This window comes from Haplochromis burtoni, unplaced genomic scaffold, assembly GCF_018398535.1.
Source record: "Haplochromis burtoni strain Fernald_Lab_line unplaced genomic scaffold, NCSU_Asbu1 Contig_159, whole genome shotgun sequence".
NCBI classification, from domain to species: Eukaryota; Metazoa; Chordata; class Actinopteri; order Cichliformes; family Cichlidae; genus Haplochromis; species Haplochromis burtoni.
This window is the reverse complement of record NW_024582520.1, coordinates 586,644-605,727: the sequence shown is the minus strand read 5'-3', so window position 1 is coordinate 605,727 and position 19,084 is coordinate 586,644. Positions and strand designations below refer to the sequence as shown.

General features: G+C 46.6%; 2 protein-coding genes across 2 annotated transcripts in view; one reads left to right on the top strand and one right to left on the bottom strand.

The window, feature by feature from the left end:
- Positions 1-989: 989 nt before the first annotated feature.
- On the bottom strand, positions 990-7,114 carry adrm1 (ADRM1 26S proteasome ubiquitin receptor). Its single transcript, XM_005933220.3, has 10 exons — positions 6,987-7,114; positions 6,085-6,319; positions 5,199-5,315; positions 4,435-4,642; positions 4,003-4,084; positions 3,794-3,933; positions 2,379-2,510; positions 2,145-2,302; positions 1,952-2,054; positions 990-1,218 (listed from the first exon to the last, which is right to left on the bottom strand). The coding sequence occupies exons 2-10, from the start codon at positions 6,292-6,294 to the stop codon at positions 1,133-1,135; spliced, it is 1,236 nt and encodes a 411-aa protein (XP_005933282.1). The 5' UTR covers positions 6,295-6,319; positions 6,987-7,114; the 3' UTR covers positions 990-1,132.
- Positions 7,115-8,276: 1,162 nt separating this feature from the next.
- The window catches only part of dnajc5ab (DnaJ (Hsp40) homolog, subfamily C, member 5ab), a gene marked incomplete at its 3' end in the record, with an annotated part of 29,730 nt that continues 18,922 nt past the window's right edge, over positions 8,277-19,084 (top strand). Inside the window, 1 exon segment of the mRNA XM_005933219.3 lies at positions 8,277-8,501.

The window sequence follows — 19,084 nt, the reverse complement described above, 5'->3', positions numbered from 1 at the left end:
TTGAAATATATTTATTCCTCCAGATATAAGAATGAATCTTTTCTTATGGACTCAAACACGTTTTGCTGAAAAACTGAATATGGAACAAGCAAAGCTTAATACTAAACAATATATATATTAGCTGTATAATACCAGTAGGCCAGCTCTGATAGTAACTTGGTGTGGCTCCAGAGTTTGACACCTATGTTCTAAATCATCCAGCAAACCGTCGCGTAATCGTGCGTCTGCTGCAGACACCGACTCGAAACGCTGAGCACAGACTGTACGTGGAAGATGGACGCAGCCGCTTCCTCTGCGACTCGGAGGTGTCAGTAATCTCAACGGTGATCCTTTGATTCAGTCGGACCTGAGACCAAAAACCAATCGCTGCACTCTAGAGCTGGGCGATATGAGATTTTTTCATATCACGATATGTTTTTTTCATTTCAGGCGATAACGATATCTATCACGATATCAGCCAAATAACTATATTTGTAAGATTTAAATGTGCCGTTGCTCATCTTTATTTATTTATTTTTTTAAAAGAGGACAAGAGCGGCGAGGTCTATCGCCGTAGTTTAATAGTTTAAATTTCTCTATCGAGTAAAAGTTACATCGTGATACATATCGTTATCGTTCTATCGCCCAGCTCTACTGCACTCACATCAGCTCGGCAGGGGCTCGTAGACTTCTGTCCAATCAGAGTCCCCGCCCGCTCAGTCCATCTTTGATATACAGTCTGAACACGAGCAACATCCTCAGGTAGAGCAGACAAAAAACAAAGCCTGCAAATCTGGGGAATGTCTGATTTGTGACCTTTGACCTCACATAGTAAAACTTTTGTTTGACATGTGAACGTTACGTCCTCGCCGGTCTGCAGGCGCCGTTTCCATCTGAAACACGAAGCCTTCTAACTTCTCTGATCCCCCGTCCCTGTCTGTCACATGTTTAAATAAAGTTTTTCCATACCAACAGTCTTTGTATTTTACATTCATAAAAAGAAGCTCATGTTTCAGTCATTAAGTTTTTATTAGACAGAGCTGAATACACCCGAAGCCCCGCCCTCTTCAGAGGAAAAAAAAAGGTCATGGAAGGGTCAAACCTTTGATAGAAGAAAAAGTGAAAAAAAATGAAACTGATGATGTCACAGAGACTAATCCAGACTCATGTCCTCCTCGTCCTTCTTCTCCTTCGACTCTTCTCTGCTGCCCTGCATGGCTCGAGCGAACGCCTCCACATCTGCTGACACACACAGATCAGTAACCAAGAATCCAAGACCTCGGACACAGTAACTCAGTGTTGCTGTGGGAGAAATCGAACTGTAATAACACATCACAGACTGATCCCAGATCAGACCTGCATGCGTCACAGGGTTTTCATTCTCCTGAGTGTGTGTGCGCCTGTTTAGACAGTTCTGTGAGGACCAGAAGATGAAATGCTACTATACATTGTAGAGGCTCAAAATGTGGTTTTAATGTCAGGGTTGGGATCACTGTTCCCTCCAAGCTGAGCACGTGAGCAATCGCACATTGCTGACACCGTCTCCGCGCACAGAAAATCAGCGAAATAAAGTAAATACATGTATTTATTTCCAACTCAGGCTGGATGCTTTTTTGCACGCAGCGCAGATTTTCTGTGTGGGGAGACCGTGTCAGCTTGGAGGGAACTTTGGTAGGGATTCATTTTTGATGGTTAGGGTAAGCAGCTGAGGAAAGCATTACACCAATGAGATGTCCTCACTAAGATAGCAAAACGAGAATGTGTGTGCGAGGTAAAAGTCTGGACTTGATGATCATAAATGGACTGACGTCCTCCAGAGAGCAGCTGGTTAATGCTAACTGACCTGCAGGGGGCGCTCATGTCAGGACACTGTCACAGCGCCACATGCAGACGCCCGTTGTCTGCCAACGTCCTGTGTGTGAGGATGAACGCAGCACAAACAGGAAGTTCAGCGTGCGTTTGGTTCACTCACCTCCACGGTTGGCTGCGTCCACGGCATCGGGTGGCAGTCCAAACTGACTCATGAGGGGGCCGAGCTGCCCGGAGGCCAATGCACTGCTGAACATGCTCATGGACTGTAGGGGAGGAGAGAAGAAAAGCGAACGATGAGCGCGGCGCTCAACGTGTTTACATCATCGCCGCGCGTCGCCAACGTTACATTGTACCTGCTGGAACTGAGGAGAGTTCAGGGTGTTCTGGATCTCCTCGGCGCTCTGCGGCAGACTCTCCCCACTGGGGAGAAAGGGGAGGAGCCTCTGCTGGACCTCGGCGTTGCTCAGAATGGGAGCCATCATCTCTGGGGTGCACACGCTCGCCAGGTCCACTGCAGAAGGAGATCAGAGCTGTGAGTGTCTGCGCTCCCTTTCAGAGGCACACGTGACCTCACTCATGTGACTCACCTGCTGAGCCCTGAGCCCCTGCTGCCGGCACATTCATGGTGGCCAGGATGCTCTGAAGATCGCTGAGCTGGATGGGCTGGTGAGGGGCGGGGCTTCCAGTGGAGGCCGGGGCCACGGGAGTCTGAGCCGGGGCTGTAGATGATAGAAGGTGGGAGGAGTCAGGGGGTTTCCAGGTAACAATAACATGCAGGTGACATCAGAAAAAAAAAAAATCAATTGAGTTGCTGTGATTTACTGTAAACAAAGACGAGAACATTTAGGACCAATCAGGTTCCTCCCTGATGTCATCGTCAGGGAGGAACCTGATTGGTCCTAAATGTTCTCGCAGAAAACTACAATCAAGCCCATAATTATTCATACCGGTGGCAAATTTTGAGTTACTTTGATTCAACCAGCAAGAATTTTTTGACTGAAAACAACACAAGTGTCTCCCAAAAAATCATTGTGGAAAAAAACATTGCTCAGCTTTTATTTACATTTGAAGAAAAAGTGTCACGTCCAGAATTATTCATACCCGTCACAATCTGTCACAGCCTCTGGGAAAATCCAAAGTTGGACACCAGTGGACATTTCAGCACAACAATGACCCCAAACACGCAGCAAACGTGCTGTATAAACGGTTAGCAGACAACACTAACATTTTGCAGAGTCCTGACTTGAATCCAACTGAGAATCTGTGGAGGGAGCTAAAGATCAGGGTGATGGCAAGAGGACCCTCCAAACTGCAGGATTTGGTGCTCATTGCAAAAGATGAGTGGGCAAAAATACCTGTGGAGTCGTGCACAAAGCTGCTCTGCAATTAAAGCGTTTGATTGCTGTAATAGCCAAATAAGACTTTTCTATTGATAATTGAGAAGAGTATAAATAATTCTGGACATGACACCTTTTGTTCAAATGTAAATAAAAGCTGAGGATTTTTCCCCACAGTGATGCCTCTTGTACATCTTATCTTTTGGGAAACACCCACCTGTGTTTAAAAAAAACAAAACAAACTTGGTTGAATAAAAGTAACTAAGTCAAAATTTGCCACCGGCAGGAATAATTATGGGCTTCACTGTATATTTGAAGTCTTCCACTTGCAACACCACCTGCCTTTTATTTTGAAAGTCATCCCACTGCTAACAAGGAACTTGGGCAATTCCTGTTGTGCCTTTTTCTACTGTCTGACCATCTTCCTGTTCTCGTCATTAAGCCCCCCCCCCCTCAGTGCTGCCGGTCTCAGTTCAGTTATAGAGGGTCGCTCCAATCAGAAGCTACAGGAGGAGGAGGGTGGAGGTCTGATCTACAGGTGATCAGCTTCTATCCCGTTTTGTTTTGCTCCGCCTCAAGCCCCGCCATCATCCCATAACCCTCTGTGACGAACTGCTTCCCGTTTCCTTTGAAACTCGGCATGTAGCCTTCATCTCTTTCTGTACCTGGTGTGGAGGGCGTGGCAGCAGTGGAGGAGGGAGCCGAGGTGACGGGAACAGCGGCAGGGGCAGCGGGCGCCTGGGAGGAGCTCATTCTGGGAGCTCCGCCTGGAGAAGGAGTCACTGCAGCTGATTGGCTTCGAGAACTGAGGAAGAGCAGCACAGGTGAACAAAGAGGAAGACTGCAGGTGTGTGTGCGTGTGTGTCTGTCTCACCTGGATGAGGAGCTGCTGGTCACAGGTCCTCCGCCCCCCAGCAGGTTGGCGAGTCCCGGTCCAGCTAGAGCTCCCAGGCCTCCTTAGACAAAGACATCAGATCAAAAACCTGGAATAGCCCCGCCCCCAGCTGCACGTCACACCTGAGACGGCTTCACCAGCATGCTTCTGAGAGGGAGTACACCTACGTCATAACTGGAAACTCTTTTTCATACAGCGCAACCTTCCACAGACGTGCAGCCCCTGACAAACCTAACTACATATTGAGGCGCCGCGTGTGGAAGGCTGCGGCCGAGGGTTGAGTGGGATTTCCTGTTATGGCCGAAATTAGGATGAAACCAAGCTTGACCTTTAGAGGCAGAGAATAACTTCCAGGAACTGGAGCAGGTGTTCATGAACTACGTGCAGGTGTGTGTAGGTCAGAGCGCTCACCGAGACCTCCGAGCCCCGTGGGTCCCATCAGCTGCATCAGCTGGTTGTGGCTCATGTTTCCCAGCAGGTTCTGCAGGCCGCCCTCTCCTCCCAGCGCTGACAACTCGTGGCCACCGCCGCCGCTGCCGGATGCTCCGGGGATGGGAGGGTTGTTCAGGTACTCGTTGACCTTCCGGCAGTACTCGTCATCTTTGTCAGTCTTTGGCTCCTGATGGCATCAGAGCAGAGTTATTGCTACTTACAGGTTCTCGTGGCTCGCTGTAATCATGCAAGTGTGTGTGTTTTTTAATGGTGCAATGCTGTGAGGTGTCTGTGAAGGTTCTCGGTCATCCAGGTCATCGTAGTCAAAGGAGCTTGCAAAGAAAAGCGTCTGGACTTCTTTAAGTTGCTTGAAGACGTTTCACCTCTCATCCGAGAAGCTTCTTCAGTTCTAAGGTCAAATGGTGGAGAGTCCCAGATATAAACCTAGTGGGAGTTTCCCCCCACAGAGGGACAAAAGGACCCCTGATGATCCTCTAATCGCCTGAGCCAAGGTGTGAAACTGGGTGTGGGTCCCAATCAGTCAGAGTTTCAGGTGAGTTCATTGTGAAACCTGGCCCCACCTTATCATGCTGTGAGGTGTTCATGTATATGTGTGTGAGTGTGTCAGCCTTTAGTAAGCACGCTCTTTTAATATCAGATGCAGCCTGATGAAGGCGCTCTAATGCTGACATCTGCCATCACATGAACTAAGACGTTCCCCTCTAGGATGAAGACGAGCTCACCTGCATCCAGAAGAAGAGCCGCTTGGACCCGGCCTTGAATTTCAGGACATAGACACGTCCGGTGGTGCACTGTGTCACCCTTTTAAACTCACAGTCGTCAGGGAAGATGATCAGGTCCTGTAAGAGGAAACAAACAGGAGGAGACATTTAAAGGAGAGACATGGGGCTGCTCTCACACATCATCAAATGCCAACCAATCAGAGAGAGGGAGCCAGAGGCAGCAGCTCTGAGTGAAGGCGCTGAAATAACGAGAATCATGTGAATGATCGGATTTGAAATTATTTCTTTCAGGACTTTGAGCTCTGTTCAGTGAGATCAATCTGTGGGTGTGGAAGGATGAGTATGTTCCACTCAAGAACACCTCAGTTCTTTAACCTCCTAGGACCTGCGTCCACATATGTGGACATCACATTTTGGGTTATTTAGACCAAAATACTCAATTTTGCTCCACAAGGGCCTGATATCCACTTACGAGGACATTATCCTGCTACTGTTCTATCGAAATTTTAAATGAATATCCTCATATGTGGCTCTCATTTTTCTTAGAAACAAAAATTAGGTTAAAAAAATATCTGGTAATTCTTTGTTTTTACATTCATCAGGTCCCAATCAGCCCAAATATCAAAGAGAAATTAAAAATGCTGCCGTGGAAAAGTTCGAGTCTTAGGAGGTTAAACCAGCTCTACATGTGGGTAGAGGCCAGGAAGTGGTTAAGTTTCAGTGCTGACTCCGTCAGCTTTACCTGACCTCACGGAGGAATTTCTGCTTTATGGAAGCGGTGCACAGAGAAATGAGGAAATGAAGCGCCGATGTGCGCTGGCCTCTCTCAGCTCCACCCTGTAAACATCAGGAACCACAAACACTCGACTGGTTCAGGGTGACTCACATCATCTACGTTCCCCGTGGTCCGGTCCTTCCAGCAGAAGTGGATCAGAGAGTCATCGGACTGCTGGATGTAGACCAGCCCTTTCCGTTTGTCCGGGGTCACCGTGTTGCCCTTCAGGTTCATTTTACCTGCTCGAAACTCCACCAGGTACTTGCTGGAGCTTGCTCTGGAGCCGCTGACCATGCTGGGGAAGAGAGCGCCCGAAGACATCTTTGAAAGTTTTTGTTCACAAAGCCTGATGGGAAAGAAAGGAAGGAGCAGAGGGTCAAAGAACAGGATGCAGTGAGATCACTCAGAGATCTTACGTCAGCACGTTAAAGCGTTTGACGTTTATGTGTCACTAAATAAAGTCTCCGATGTCTTTAAACATGATAATAACCAACAAACTCAATAAAACTCAAGTTTAACTTGAACTGTTATTTCTGATTATTACCCTTCACTCTTACATTTCCACATTAGTTCTCATCACGTATCGATACCTTTGAATAAACAAATCAAAAGTATCCGTTCACGTCTTAAACGTAGGCTAGAGTCGCTCTGCTTTGTCCTGTGTTACTGTTTTTATGATCATATATTCTGTTGGTAAATCATCGTGTCTGCGCGTATAGCGGCTGAGGAGCACTGTGCTGATGTTTAATGAGGACTGTAATTGTTTTTTGTTATATTTGTGTCTTAAAATCACTTTTCAGAAAAGCTAAAAGTTAGCCTGCTAGCTGCCGTTAGCTGTGGCGTGCTAACGTTAGCACATGACGAGGCTAAACAGAACACCACAGTAATATTCACTGCCGTCGCTTAACTACGGTCAGTCAGACTTTAGAAACAAGAGCCAGCTGTGCATCTGATGGCTTTCCTGCAACTTTTCTGTGAAATGTGAATTTTGTTGAGCTCTCCAGCACAAATACCTGAAGTTGTGACCGCAGAATAAGTTTTCTACTTCTTCGCGTCGCTCAACGTCAAAGATGATCTACGGAGGGACTAGACTTCCGGTTAAACCCACTGTACAGAAACAGAATGCAGACCAGCCGGCGGACAGTGGAGGGCGCTCCCATAGTGACAGTATAATAATAATGCCATTTGCTGCCAAACAAAAAATGTTATTTTAGTTTTCATAAATCCAGCACAACATCTGAAACACGACTCCAAATTGGTTTGATCACATTTACGCTGATTTTGACCATAAACACAGACATCCTGTTCTGATTGGTTAGTTAAGGTTTTGCAGCAGGAGGTCCTCCAATCGATGGGTCCTGCTTTCAAACGGTAACTCCAGCAGACCACCATATTTCTGTCATTTTCTTAAGGATGTGGAATTGTACATAAAATCAATATCAGGAGGCAGCACGGCGGTTAGCACTGTTGCCGCAGAGCAAGAAGGCCCTGAGTTTAATTCCACCGGGGGCCGGGGTCTTTCTGTGTGGAGTTTGTATGTTCTATCCCTGTTTTTGCGTGGGTTCCCTCCGTGGGTACTCCGGCTTCCTCCCACCGTCCAAAGACTTGCAGTTTGTGGGGATAGGTTAATTGATTAATCAAAATTGCCCATAGGTGTGAATGTGAGAGTGTGTCTCTGTTATCCCTGCTACAGACAGGCGACCTGTCCAGGGTGTAGCCCGCCTCTCGCCCTGTGGCAGCTGGCTCCCGCGACCCTGAAAAGGATCATCGGAAGCGAATGGATGCATGGATCAATATCAGCCTCCACCAACAAAAATGCTCTCAAAACAGTATATAAAATTGAATTTTTGCGTATATTTATATAAATTTTTTTACCCCTGGTTTTGTGTGTTCACGTTCTGTTCTCTTGTATTCTTGATCTGTTTATATGTTGTATACTCATTGTTTGTTCAATAAAGTTCCTAAAAAACCTCCAGCAGACGTTAGGAGCGTAATTAAAGTGAGCAAGAAGCAGCTGGTTGTGATGTTAAAGGTGAAGTTATCAGGCGGCTGCTGCTGGCGGCTTACGGTGCTGTGAGGGCCGTAATGCTCGCATAAGGGTTTTACCACAAAATAAATATGTAAAGCATCTAAACACACAACGGAATCTACCGCCTCGACGCTTCTATCACAAACAGGGTTAACGTAAAACGTTTATCCCGGCTCCACGGAGTGCCACGAGCTCGACAGCGCCTCCTGTGGAGCAAGAAGCTCAGACAGCGGGCCGCTCCTCGTGACTTCCTGAGCGCTTGTGAGCGCGCCTGCTGTCAGCGGGAACGAGCAGGGCAGAAAGTGGGAGGGTTTGCGCGCGGCCGTTGTGTTCGGATTGACTGCGCGCCCCCTCCCGGTGTAGCCGTTAGCTCGGTGTCCGGTCGATGTTTTAGCGGCGGAGCGTGGACTGGAAGTGGGATGATAGTGTTGTAAACGTCGAGCCAGGCTTCAGCGACCGAGAGAGGACCAGCAGCCGCTCCGCCCCCGGGACAGAACAGGTAAGAAGCCCGGGCTAGCCGCTGACGTTAGCCGCGCCGCCGTCCTTGGATTAGACTCGGGCTAACAACATGGATGCTGCTGCTCTCACGCCTGCAGATTATCCGCTTTAACCTCGAGCTGAGCCCTCCGCCGGCCAGCTCCGGTTTAGGTGCCCGGTGTGAGGGGCTCGGGCGGACTCCCGGTCCTCGTTAGTGTTTGTTCAGATGTGACGTATCTAATCGAGGGGAGACGAACGGGATAAGTCCGGCTTTAGGGGCGGGGGAGGGGTGTGGGTCCGTCGGTTCTGATCAGAGGTCGCCGCCGTGTGGAGCAGGTGGGGTTACAGGTCGTGGGGTGCAGGTGGGTACTGGCCAACACCGTGAGCTGCACCTGTCCCCTCAGCAGGGGCGTAACCACGGTTTTTAAAAGGGGGCATGCGGGATGATGTTCCTGATCCTCTCAGGGTCTCTTCTTGGATATAACCGAGGATGTTTTTTGGCTCCCCCTGGTTACCATCAAGGTCAAATTAATTTTAACACCAGAGCTGTGTGCCCACTGGTGTTCTCCCCCTAAAGTTCCCTAAACTCACTCGTTTAGTTCAGGCTGATCCCAGAGGCTCAGAGTTAATAACAGGAAGTAAAACTGCTAGCAGGATGTGTTTTAGCTTTGGTTTATCAAGAAGATGAGACATCTCCAGGGTGATGTCACCACCAGCAGTGGTTGGTGATCAGTTATGAGCATATTATCACCTCATCCATCCTGGTGTTGTGGGTAGGGGGACGTGTCTGGCCTTAATGAGCTTTGAAATATAAATAATGGTGAAGCCTTACCTGTGCATGCTGTCAAACACCTGCGAGTATGAGCACACAGCTGAACAAACAGCAGGACATCCAAAACCTAACAGGAAGATTCATGCCTGACCGTGTTTCCTTCACTCCTGAATCCCAGGACCTTTTACTCCTTCTTGGACTGTTACTGGGATCTTTGGGCCCTTGGTGAAGTTCACACCATTACCTTTAGGCAACAAGCAGAGCTGAAGATGCTCAGGTGTTCACTGGGAGTGAGTACGATGAGTCCATCAAAGGGACAGCTCAGAGTCTGAGAAGTGATGCTTAGATGGTGCAGAGGAGGGAAGGTGGATATATTGGACAAATGATGATGAAGATGGAGCTGCCAGGCAGGAGGAGAAAAGGCAGGAGGTTCATGGATGTAGTGAAGGGTATGCGACAGAGGAGGATGCTGGGATCCGCTGTGAAACGAGGAGTCGTCGTGTCTATTACTGTGTTTCATCAGCAGGGACACAGATGGACTCTAATTGCTGCCTGGTCTCTGAGATATGATCTGCAGATCTGCCCGTCCCATTGGCCAGCTGCTGCGTGACCTCAGAGTCGGTGTGAGGCGTTTTCATCTGTTTATGTTTTAAATCTTTCATGACCTGCACACATCAGGGCTCCTAAAGTCAATTTTAACTGAGTCAGCTGGTCTCTGTTTGATGACTGATGATGACATCACTAGATCTGACACAAGTGGTCACGATGAGTCATGTGACTTTCATTCACATCGGATCACGTGATATCACAGCAGTTAGCGGTCAGCTGAGAGGAGCTGGATGTGGGGCTGTTATTGAATACCTGATAGGTGTGTTTAATATACTTTAGTGTGTAAGATGGATAAAAGGCATCGGAGCATCACATTTAAAAATAAAATTAACATATCTGTCAATGCTCATTGATAGCTGCCTCTTCTCCTGTGGTCCAGCCTGCGATCAGCTGTTCTGCAGCTTCCTGTCATGCAGTTTGAGCCACGAGGACCCTTAAAACCCTAAAATTATCCTCCAGCTGGGACCAGCTGGCAAAAGATGCAAACTCAGCAGCCTGCTGAGTGCTTTAAGGTGATACTGTGCAAAGGAGGTAACACCTCGAATCTGATGAAACATCTGGTGACGCATAGCCAAAAACCCGAAGAGGAGAGTCCTGGCCCCTAGCCCTGCCAGTGTAGCAGAAATGATGAGGATGATGATGCAGCAGCAGCCGTTCTTCTCTGCGTGAGTAGGCTAACCACGTTATTACATTAATGCATGTAAGGTGAACTAGCAAACGCCGTCGTAGCTACATGCGGCTGTCTTCTTGTTTGGTAGAGTGATAGAAAAGGCTAACATTGTTATCTTTTTACAAAAAAACAGCTAAACATGAGAGGTTTTAGGACAAAGTTTGTGTTTTCCATTCTTTAAGCACCGGGTCGAGCACCGTTTAAGCACCGGCACCGTTTCAAAAGTACTGGTTTGGCACCGGATAAAATTAAACGATACCCATCCCTAGATAGGCTTCATGCTGTCAGAGAGAAAACCAACCAATCAGACAACCTCCTGTGAGCAGCACTCGGTGACAGTGGGAAGAAAGAACCCCCTTTTAAAAGAAAGAGCCAGGCTCAGGCAGGGGAAAGATGCTCATTGTGCTGCTAGAAGGAAGGAAGTCAGATGCTGTGACGTTACGGAGTCACACAGTCCTGACTGCTAAAACCACAACTCAGGTTGTTTTAGCTCCTCACAAACACACCTGAGCTGTGCTTTTAAGGAGGTTTTTAAGATGAGTTACAGGGCACGGTATGAAGAGCTGCAGGTGGAAGCACAGGTGGAGTCTGGTTTGTTTTGTTTGAGAGAAGCTGTAAGTCACGTTTATGATCTGTAGGAATCATTTAAAACAGACTGTATGTGAAAGATGGACTTAGCAGCTGTGAGGTCAGCTGGTGTGAGCCAGCGATCTGAGCGTTTTCCCCGCTGCCATCTTTGGGGTTTTGAAATCGGGCGAGTGTTGCCACACGCTCATACAGTCATTGTCTAGCTCCGCCTCCCTGCATCCTCTGTTACTCTAACGGGCCGTAACCAAACATCAGTCAGAAACCAGCGACTGAGACCAGAGACTCCTCGGGAAGGTGTTCACTGAGCTCAGAGATCAAGCAGGGCTCTTTTTCTCACAGCCTTCTATCCAATCAGAGCAGAGGAGACACCCCCTGCTGGACATCCGAGCCAATCCAAGTTTAAGATTCTCCAGCAAGCACGCAGCAGTTTCAACATTACTGGATCACAGGGGGATATGACCTCAAACTGTGTGGGTGTTTCTTTAATCTCATAAAAGTGTGGATGAGGTCAGAGGTCACATGCTGTGATTAAACATTCACCTTTACTGCAGCGTCCTGATGAGAGACGTGACACAGACACGGCACTGGTTTGACTCATGATTGCGTCAGGCCATCCTATCGCAGGCAGTCGTGTGATTGCAGGTCATCTGACTGCAGGTGAACCTTCACCTTCCCTCCTCCTCTGGCGTCGCTCGCCCTGCCTTAGATCAGTTGCTTCTCCCTCCCCGTCTCTGCTGCCTGAGCGCAGGAGACGCTGTGAGAGTTTCAGAGCTGTTGTGTTAATTGTGTTGAGGCGTTGTTCATCTGGAGTGCTTTTTGATCGGACGAGCAGATCAGTGTGATCTCAGCTGCTGTGTGTCATTCATCATGCCGTTTACAGGAAACGCATGAAAATCGCTGAAAATGTGAAGTTCAGTCAGTCTGTGTGTTTCATTGGAGTGTGCAGAAAGCTGCTCTGATGCTTCCTGTGTGCAGCTCACTGATGAAGCTTCTGACTGCATGCTGATTGGACGTTAGCTCTCAGGTTTTACTGCCCCATGTTCATTTTTATTTTTGTTTAAATATTAGTGAAATTTAATTAACAGTGTTTTATATTATTTCTTTAAATCATTTTATCTGAAAAGTGTTTTGAGTGTCTTGAAATTATCCAGTGCCTCCCGTGCCCCCCTTTAGACTCACCCCTGTGTGCCTCCAGGTGAAACTCTTTGCTCTCTGCCGTGCGTGCTATGACATCATGGTCAGCTCGTATATGCTCGTACCTGATATTCACGTGCTGCTCAGCTGTGTTTCTACTCACTGATGTGGGAGAAACTGGCGCTTACGTGGATGAATTTGTGCAAATGAGAAAGCTGGAAGAGATTTCAGGCTCAGACGGCGAGAAGATGATGCTCTGTGGCTCGATCTGTAGGCGACACTCGCTGAACGAAGTGAACGCTCAGGCTCCCGACTCATGCAGCAGCTGTGTTTACTGAGTCAGCTGCAGCTGTCGATTACAGCCCTGTGTGTGTGTGAGCCAGTATGAATGAATTATACCGTCTGTTTGTCTCTGTGGTTTTCTTTACGAGGCCTCTTTTCACTGGTTTCACCCTCAGATGCATCCCCCGAGGTGACGTTTATCCACCTCACCTGCGAGCTGAGCTCCATCACTGCGGTCGTCCTGCTCTGCTCATTATTTCAGCTCCTTTAAGAACCTACACATCCAGAATGATCTGGTAACTACACATCTGTAATCTGAGGACAACTGAGGACTGTCTGACACATCAGAGCGGTCTTTCTAGAAGCATACACCTGAGAGGTCAAAGCCCCGCCCTCCAGAGAGCGCCTCCTGCCTTTGTCTCCTTCACCCATCAGATGCTCTGATTGTGGTTTTCTCGGCTCATTTAGCAAATATCACAAATTTTCTTCAGAGCAAAACGTTATTTTCTTAATAAAAGAAACTCTGATGTGCAGGTTGACTCACTGTAACGACTGAAGCCAGCGAGCTCTGTCTGTCAGGTAAAGCAGCTGCAGCACATTTATAGACCCACACAACTATCCGGTGCTGGCTTCATGACTTCACCTGGACTTCGACTCGTTTATCTCCTTATTTTCCTCCTGCCTGCTTTGACCCTTTCACTGCTCATACTGAGGCTCTGACCTCTGGGTAGCTTTAGCTTTAGCAGCTCTGCCTCTGTTAGCGTCTTGAAAACCTCCGTGTTTGTTTGGGGGGCACCCAGTGCACATACGTGACACGGACCCGCCTGAAAACGCTGGGAATCAGCTGATCAGAGGTTTTCTTTCTAACTCTGTGTAAGTGCTGTGAAAACACAATCATGAAGTCGATACCACTGTTTGGAAAAAAAAAAAACGGGGACTGACATCACTTCCTGTTTAGTTGGGTTCATTTAGTACTCCAGTGACAAATTTGACTTCCTGGATTGTTTTGTTTTTGACATAAGATCATTACCATCAAACTGTTTTGCTCTTCAGAAGCATGCAGGTGGACTCCCCGTCCGCTAGTTTAGTTCATACGCGAGGTTCACTGGAGACGCTGGAATCGGTAAACTCGAGTATCTGGGGTGTAATTTGAAACTGAAATAAGAAAAACGGTGAAGCTCATGTTTCGGATCAGAATGGAGGAATTTGCACACTGAGCTGGTCAGACAAAACTACACCCTCATGATCATTATTCATAGGCCTGACCGTCTAATACTGCCTGTTATTATTCCGGTGGTGCTGCTGCCATTATCCATCCTCTGGCTCGCTCTTTACTCGTGTTCGTTAACCCGACACACGCTGCCAGTACAGCACTGCTCAGGACCTCGTGTAAACTGAAGGCGCCTGTGAAGCTTTGATGGGTCACTTTGTGTTTGCAGATGAGTGTGCGACCTGTGTGAGGCATGGAGACGGTTAAACCTCACGATGTTGGATGTTTTTATGCTTAAATCCAGTTTAAACCTCCAACAAACTAAAACGCTGCTGTGCAAAGATCAGTTTTTACTCAGGTTTATCTTTGAAAATCAAACAGCATCTCCTTCCTTCCCTCAGTGTAAAACCAGCAGTTGCTTCATGGTGACACAGCATGAGAGTGTTCACTGTGCCGTGGGTCGTTCTCCTCTCAGCACTGTGCACAACTACAAACAGGCTTTCTCCTCGCATCTTTTTTTTACAGCAATCCACACACACACACACACACACACACACACACACACACACACACACACACACACACACACACACACACACACTTATTGTGTGACTGATGATAGTGTTTTGTTTGGAAAGTTTACCTGAGCTTCCTGTGTCTGACTTCCTGCCCTCCTCACCTGGTCTATGATGTTTGTGATGTGATGGCGTGTGCAGCACGGCGGGGGCGAGCTTCCTCTTTACATGTTGTAACAGTGAAGTTATCCGTCCAATCAGCTGCTGACATAAAGACGTGGATTAGAGACGAGTGATGAGTCACAGCGCCGCCAACCTCATCAATCTCCTCCATGAAAAGGAAGAGAAGAACGTTTGTGTGCAGGAACCAAAACGAGTCGATGTCACGACTGTTGCATCATCTGTCATCAGACTGCATGATGGGTATTAAAAATCCTGCAGTCACCTCGTGTCCATCTGTGTTTGTTCACAAAGATTGATGTGTCAGTGTCTACAGTGCAGTGATGGACACACACACACACACACACACACACACACACACACCGTGTGCTGTCACAGCGCTGCCTGTTTGTTCCTGCTTGTGGCCAGTTTAACTTTCAGATCACTGAACACGATCAAATCTAATTGGTTGTTCTGCTCAGATTATTATACACAAAGAAACCAACGTAGTCCTGCATGGGTTCCTCTCATTGGTTAATTCCAGTCAGCTGGCACTGTGCTATGATTGGTTATTCTGAGACTGTGTGGTGGGCGTGGCTTGGTGATGCATAGGGAGGCCATCTGGTGCCATAGAAAGTTAGAGAGAGTTTAATTTTACACGTGTTTGTTGTTGTTTTGATCCACTGCACAGGTGATGTTTACCTGTGGTTTGCTATGTGTGGGGCCTGTATGAGTCTGACAGCTGATAGCTGCAGGTACATTCATCCTGTCAGCAATGAAACATGAAATATTTTAGCTTATATTGTGTTAAAATATAGTTTTTCTAATTACTGGCATCGAGTGCTGAGAGATTTATTAGATCAGCGGTCATAAATGCGAGCCTGTCAGCTAACTGAATTCATGTTTTTACCCAAATTTGAGCCGCAGAAATGACTCAAGCACAACATGAATATTACATTCATAATAACATGCTCTATTCTTTCTTTTTTTTTCCTGCTTTTTTCAACTCTAAATTTACAAATTCTTGGACATCAACAAACAATAAATTAGATTAAAGAGCTTGTTCATCCTGGTGGATTAAGCATTGCAGACATATAAAAACATAATTTTGATAATTACTAATACTGTTGAAACCCTTGAAAAAGAGGTTTTTAATCTCAATGGGTTCTTCCTGGTTAAATAAAGGTTAATAAAAATAAAAATAAAATAACTGTTAATTCAGACTAATAAATAGAATAATCCTTTACAGGGCTCGCAATATCGCTAGCCCGACATCCTGGGGCTAGCGATTTTTCCAGTCGGGCTACAAAATCTATCTCTGCCCTGCCCGTCGGCCTATCGTAGGAAGGAAAAATATATGTCAATGCTGGGTAATTATGTCATTGGCATCGGTGAGCCACTGTCAATATGTGACATATTGAAGTCGCGTTTGAATTTGCGCTTGTTTTTTTGCTTTCACTTTGCAATCGTGCGAACTGTGTATAGAGAGCGACAGCACTGATCTGTGAGTGATGATAATTTGTGCACCAATTCCTCTGACATCGTCTTATTAATCGTTAGCTTACTATGCAAACATGACAAGTGAAATCTCCCGCAGCTTAAACATGTGAGAGGTTGATCGCAGAGAATCGCTGAGCTTATGTGAGTGCGTGTGTAAAAGCATTTCAGTTCTGCTGAGCCAAATAAGACAGGTCAGGGTGAAGAAGTGACAGCCAAAGAAAAGCTTACCACAAAACGGAGAAGTTATGACAAATCAGACTATAAGGCAAAAAGAAAGTGCAGCTTTATGGTTTCATGGACAAAAGAATTTCTGTGGCTGCAATATGACGAGCTAAATAACCAGGGCTGCACATAAGTGGTCCGCAGGTGCGCATTCGCTGTCAAAATAAAAAACGCACAAGATAAGAAGTTGCAACGCGTGTTTGCGTACATAAGATTTTCAGGAGGAGGACAGACATTTGTTTAGAACTCTTAAAGATGTCGAAGAAGCTCCTTTAAGCAATTACTGTGATGTTCCTCCACCTCCAAAGAAATGTCAGGAGTCCGAACCACAAAAGAAGCACGTATTCTCGGAAAAGTAGTTGCAGGAGGTGAGCTGGCTTCAAACAAATGATGAACGCACAGAGATGTGGTGCAGAATGTGCCGTGAAAATTTAATAAATGACAAATTAAAAAGGCATGAACATTTTTTTTTGTATCGAAAAAATATCGAACCGTGAATTTTGTGTATCGTTGCACCCCTAAAATAAATAAAAAATATATATATTTTTTTGTTTTGTTTTGTTTGTTTTCACGCTTCGTTCGGTTCGATACTTTGGTGTCACGGTTCGATATTTTTTCGATACAAAAAAAATGTTCATGCCTTTTTAATTTGTCATTTATTAAAATTATAAATATATATTTTAACTCAAAAGTACAGTTTTTAAATTTAATGTTGCTGAAACAACAAAGTAATAAAAATAAATCTATCTGATTGAGGAATCACTCATCTTTGGAAAAGAGAGTTTATTACAGAGAAATGGCTCTTTCCAAAATAAAAGCTATACTATCGCTTCTTCTGGGCTATATTCTCAGCAGCATATTAAACATATCAGGTCCCCATAAGGAGAATCCTGTGCTAACGGCTGTCTAAATGACTCGGGTAAAGTTTGTAGCATGCTGCTTGTTGTTTTTGTCTTTGCACTAGGATGATGTCGGAGTAAATGTGCAGTCATATTCGTTGTGTTCCCACTAGTGCTGTCAGCGTTAATCTGAAATGACGTTAACGCCACAACACGGCAAATCTCCGTTAACGAGCTACCGCGGATCGCCCCGTGCGTGGGGCTGGACGGCCAACATGTTAACGAGCTAACTGCGCTAACACACTAGCTCCCACCCATGTAATTGAGCATTGCGTGGCACATCCGACATACTGTTTTACTTTAGTCCATGACGCGCTTACCTTCAGGGTCATACGTCACAACACAGACAGCATCGTCAGAAGGAAAGTTGATAAAATAAATTACAAATGTTGTATTGTTCGATACATATGCGTACCGAACCGAAAGCCCTGTATCGAACGGTTCAATATCGATACGAATATCGTTGCACTCCTAATAGATCTCATAATAATCTGACAATACTATAATATTGTCCATATTATATTTGCATCACCACAGTGAGATGATTTTAGTCTCATGAACAACATCAGCTGATTGTTATTTACTAACTAATCTTAAATGACTGTTCAGCACAGAAATGGAGCCCAACAATCAATTAGGGCGACCGTGGCTCAGGGGGTTGGGAAGCGTATCTGTAACCAGAAGGTCGCCGGTTCGATCCCCGGGCTCTCTGTCCTGGTCGTTGTGTCCTTGGGCAAGACACTTTACCCTACTTGCCTACTGGTGTTGGCCAGAGGGGCCGATGGCGCGATATGGCAGCCTCGCTTCTGTCAGTCTGCCCCAGGGCAGCTGTGGCTACAACCGTAGCTGCCTCCACCAGTGTGTGAATGTGAGAGTGAATGAATAGTGGCATTGTAAAGCGCTTTGGGTGCCTTGAAAAGCGCTATATAAATCCAATCCATCATTATTATTATTATTATTATTATTATTATTATAATCATAATCATGTTCACAGTCCCGTGGTCTCAGCCTCAGATACTCAACTGATCAAAGTGATGTTATGACAAAAATGAATGACCAACAAAACATGTTTCTCCTTCATTTCTGTCACACAAAGCCGTATGAAACGTGCCTCGCGGTTTGTATCATGGTTGCTAGGCAACCTGAACAGCGCGACGAAGGCCAGACCGTCCCGTTTCACAAGCCTCGCACTTCCGCACTTCTCGTACTTATAGTACGCACCGTGCGTAGTACGCGTACTTTAAGCGTGCAGTCTCTTAATTGGCACACAGCCATGGTCACTCCATTAAACCAAGATGGCCGAGACCAAAATGCTATAATTGCGGACCAATGGGTGACAACAGGGAGGCGGCCTCCATCGTTTATATACAGGCTGTGAACTGGCTGTATGTGCTGGAAGTTTGAAAATGTCAGTGCGGGGTCGCACGTGTGCAGGACGCACCACTCTTTGCTTTTACTCTGGCGTTTACACTCAGGAGTGGAAGTGGACTGTTGTGGAGAGAGCAGCGCTGCATGCATCAGGTGTGTGGTTACAGCTCATCAGAGAGGCGAGCTGTGTGGGCAGATGGTTTCCCGTATATTTAAGTCTACTCCGTCAGTCTGTGTTGAATTGGCTTACTGTGGTCTCTAAGCCTGCTAACCCCCTGCACACCTGCCTCCTCACAGCTCAGGTGTTCCTGCTCGGGACGGCCAGTGTGCAATCCTCTGCAGGAAGATGCACCGTTTCCCGCCTGTACTGTGGTCTCTTCGATTAGCATGAAGAAACACTGCAGGTGGATTTGTTTTCACGCACTGCCGGGTGAGCTCACCTGCTCGCATCTCTCCACTCTCACGTTCATTCAGTCAGGACTGCACCAGATTTAAAGCATCTCCTGTGGTGGAGTTATGAATGAGTTTTAGCCTTTCGCTGACCGAAGGGGCCGTTCAACAAATTAATAAAATGAATCTTCTGTGGGGATTTCACGCCCCCTGGTGGAGAGGTGGAGCATGGACGAAGCCGTGACGATCATTTCCTTATACCGTATTTTCACGACCATAAGGCGCAC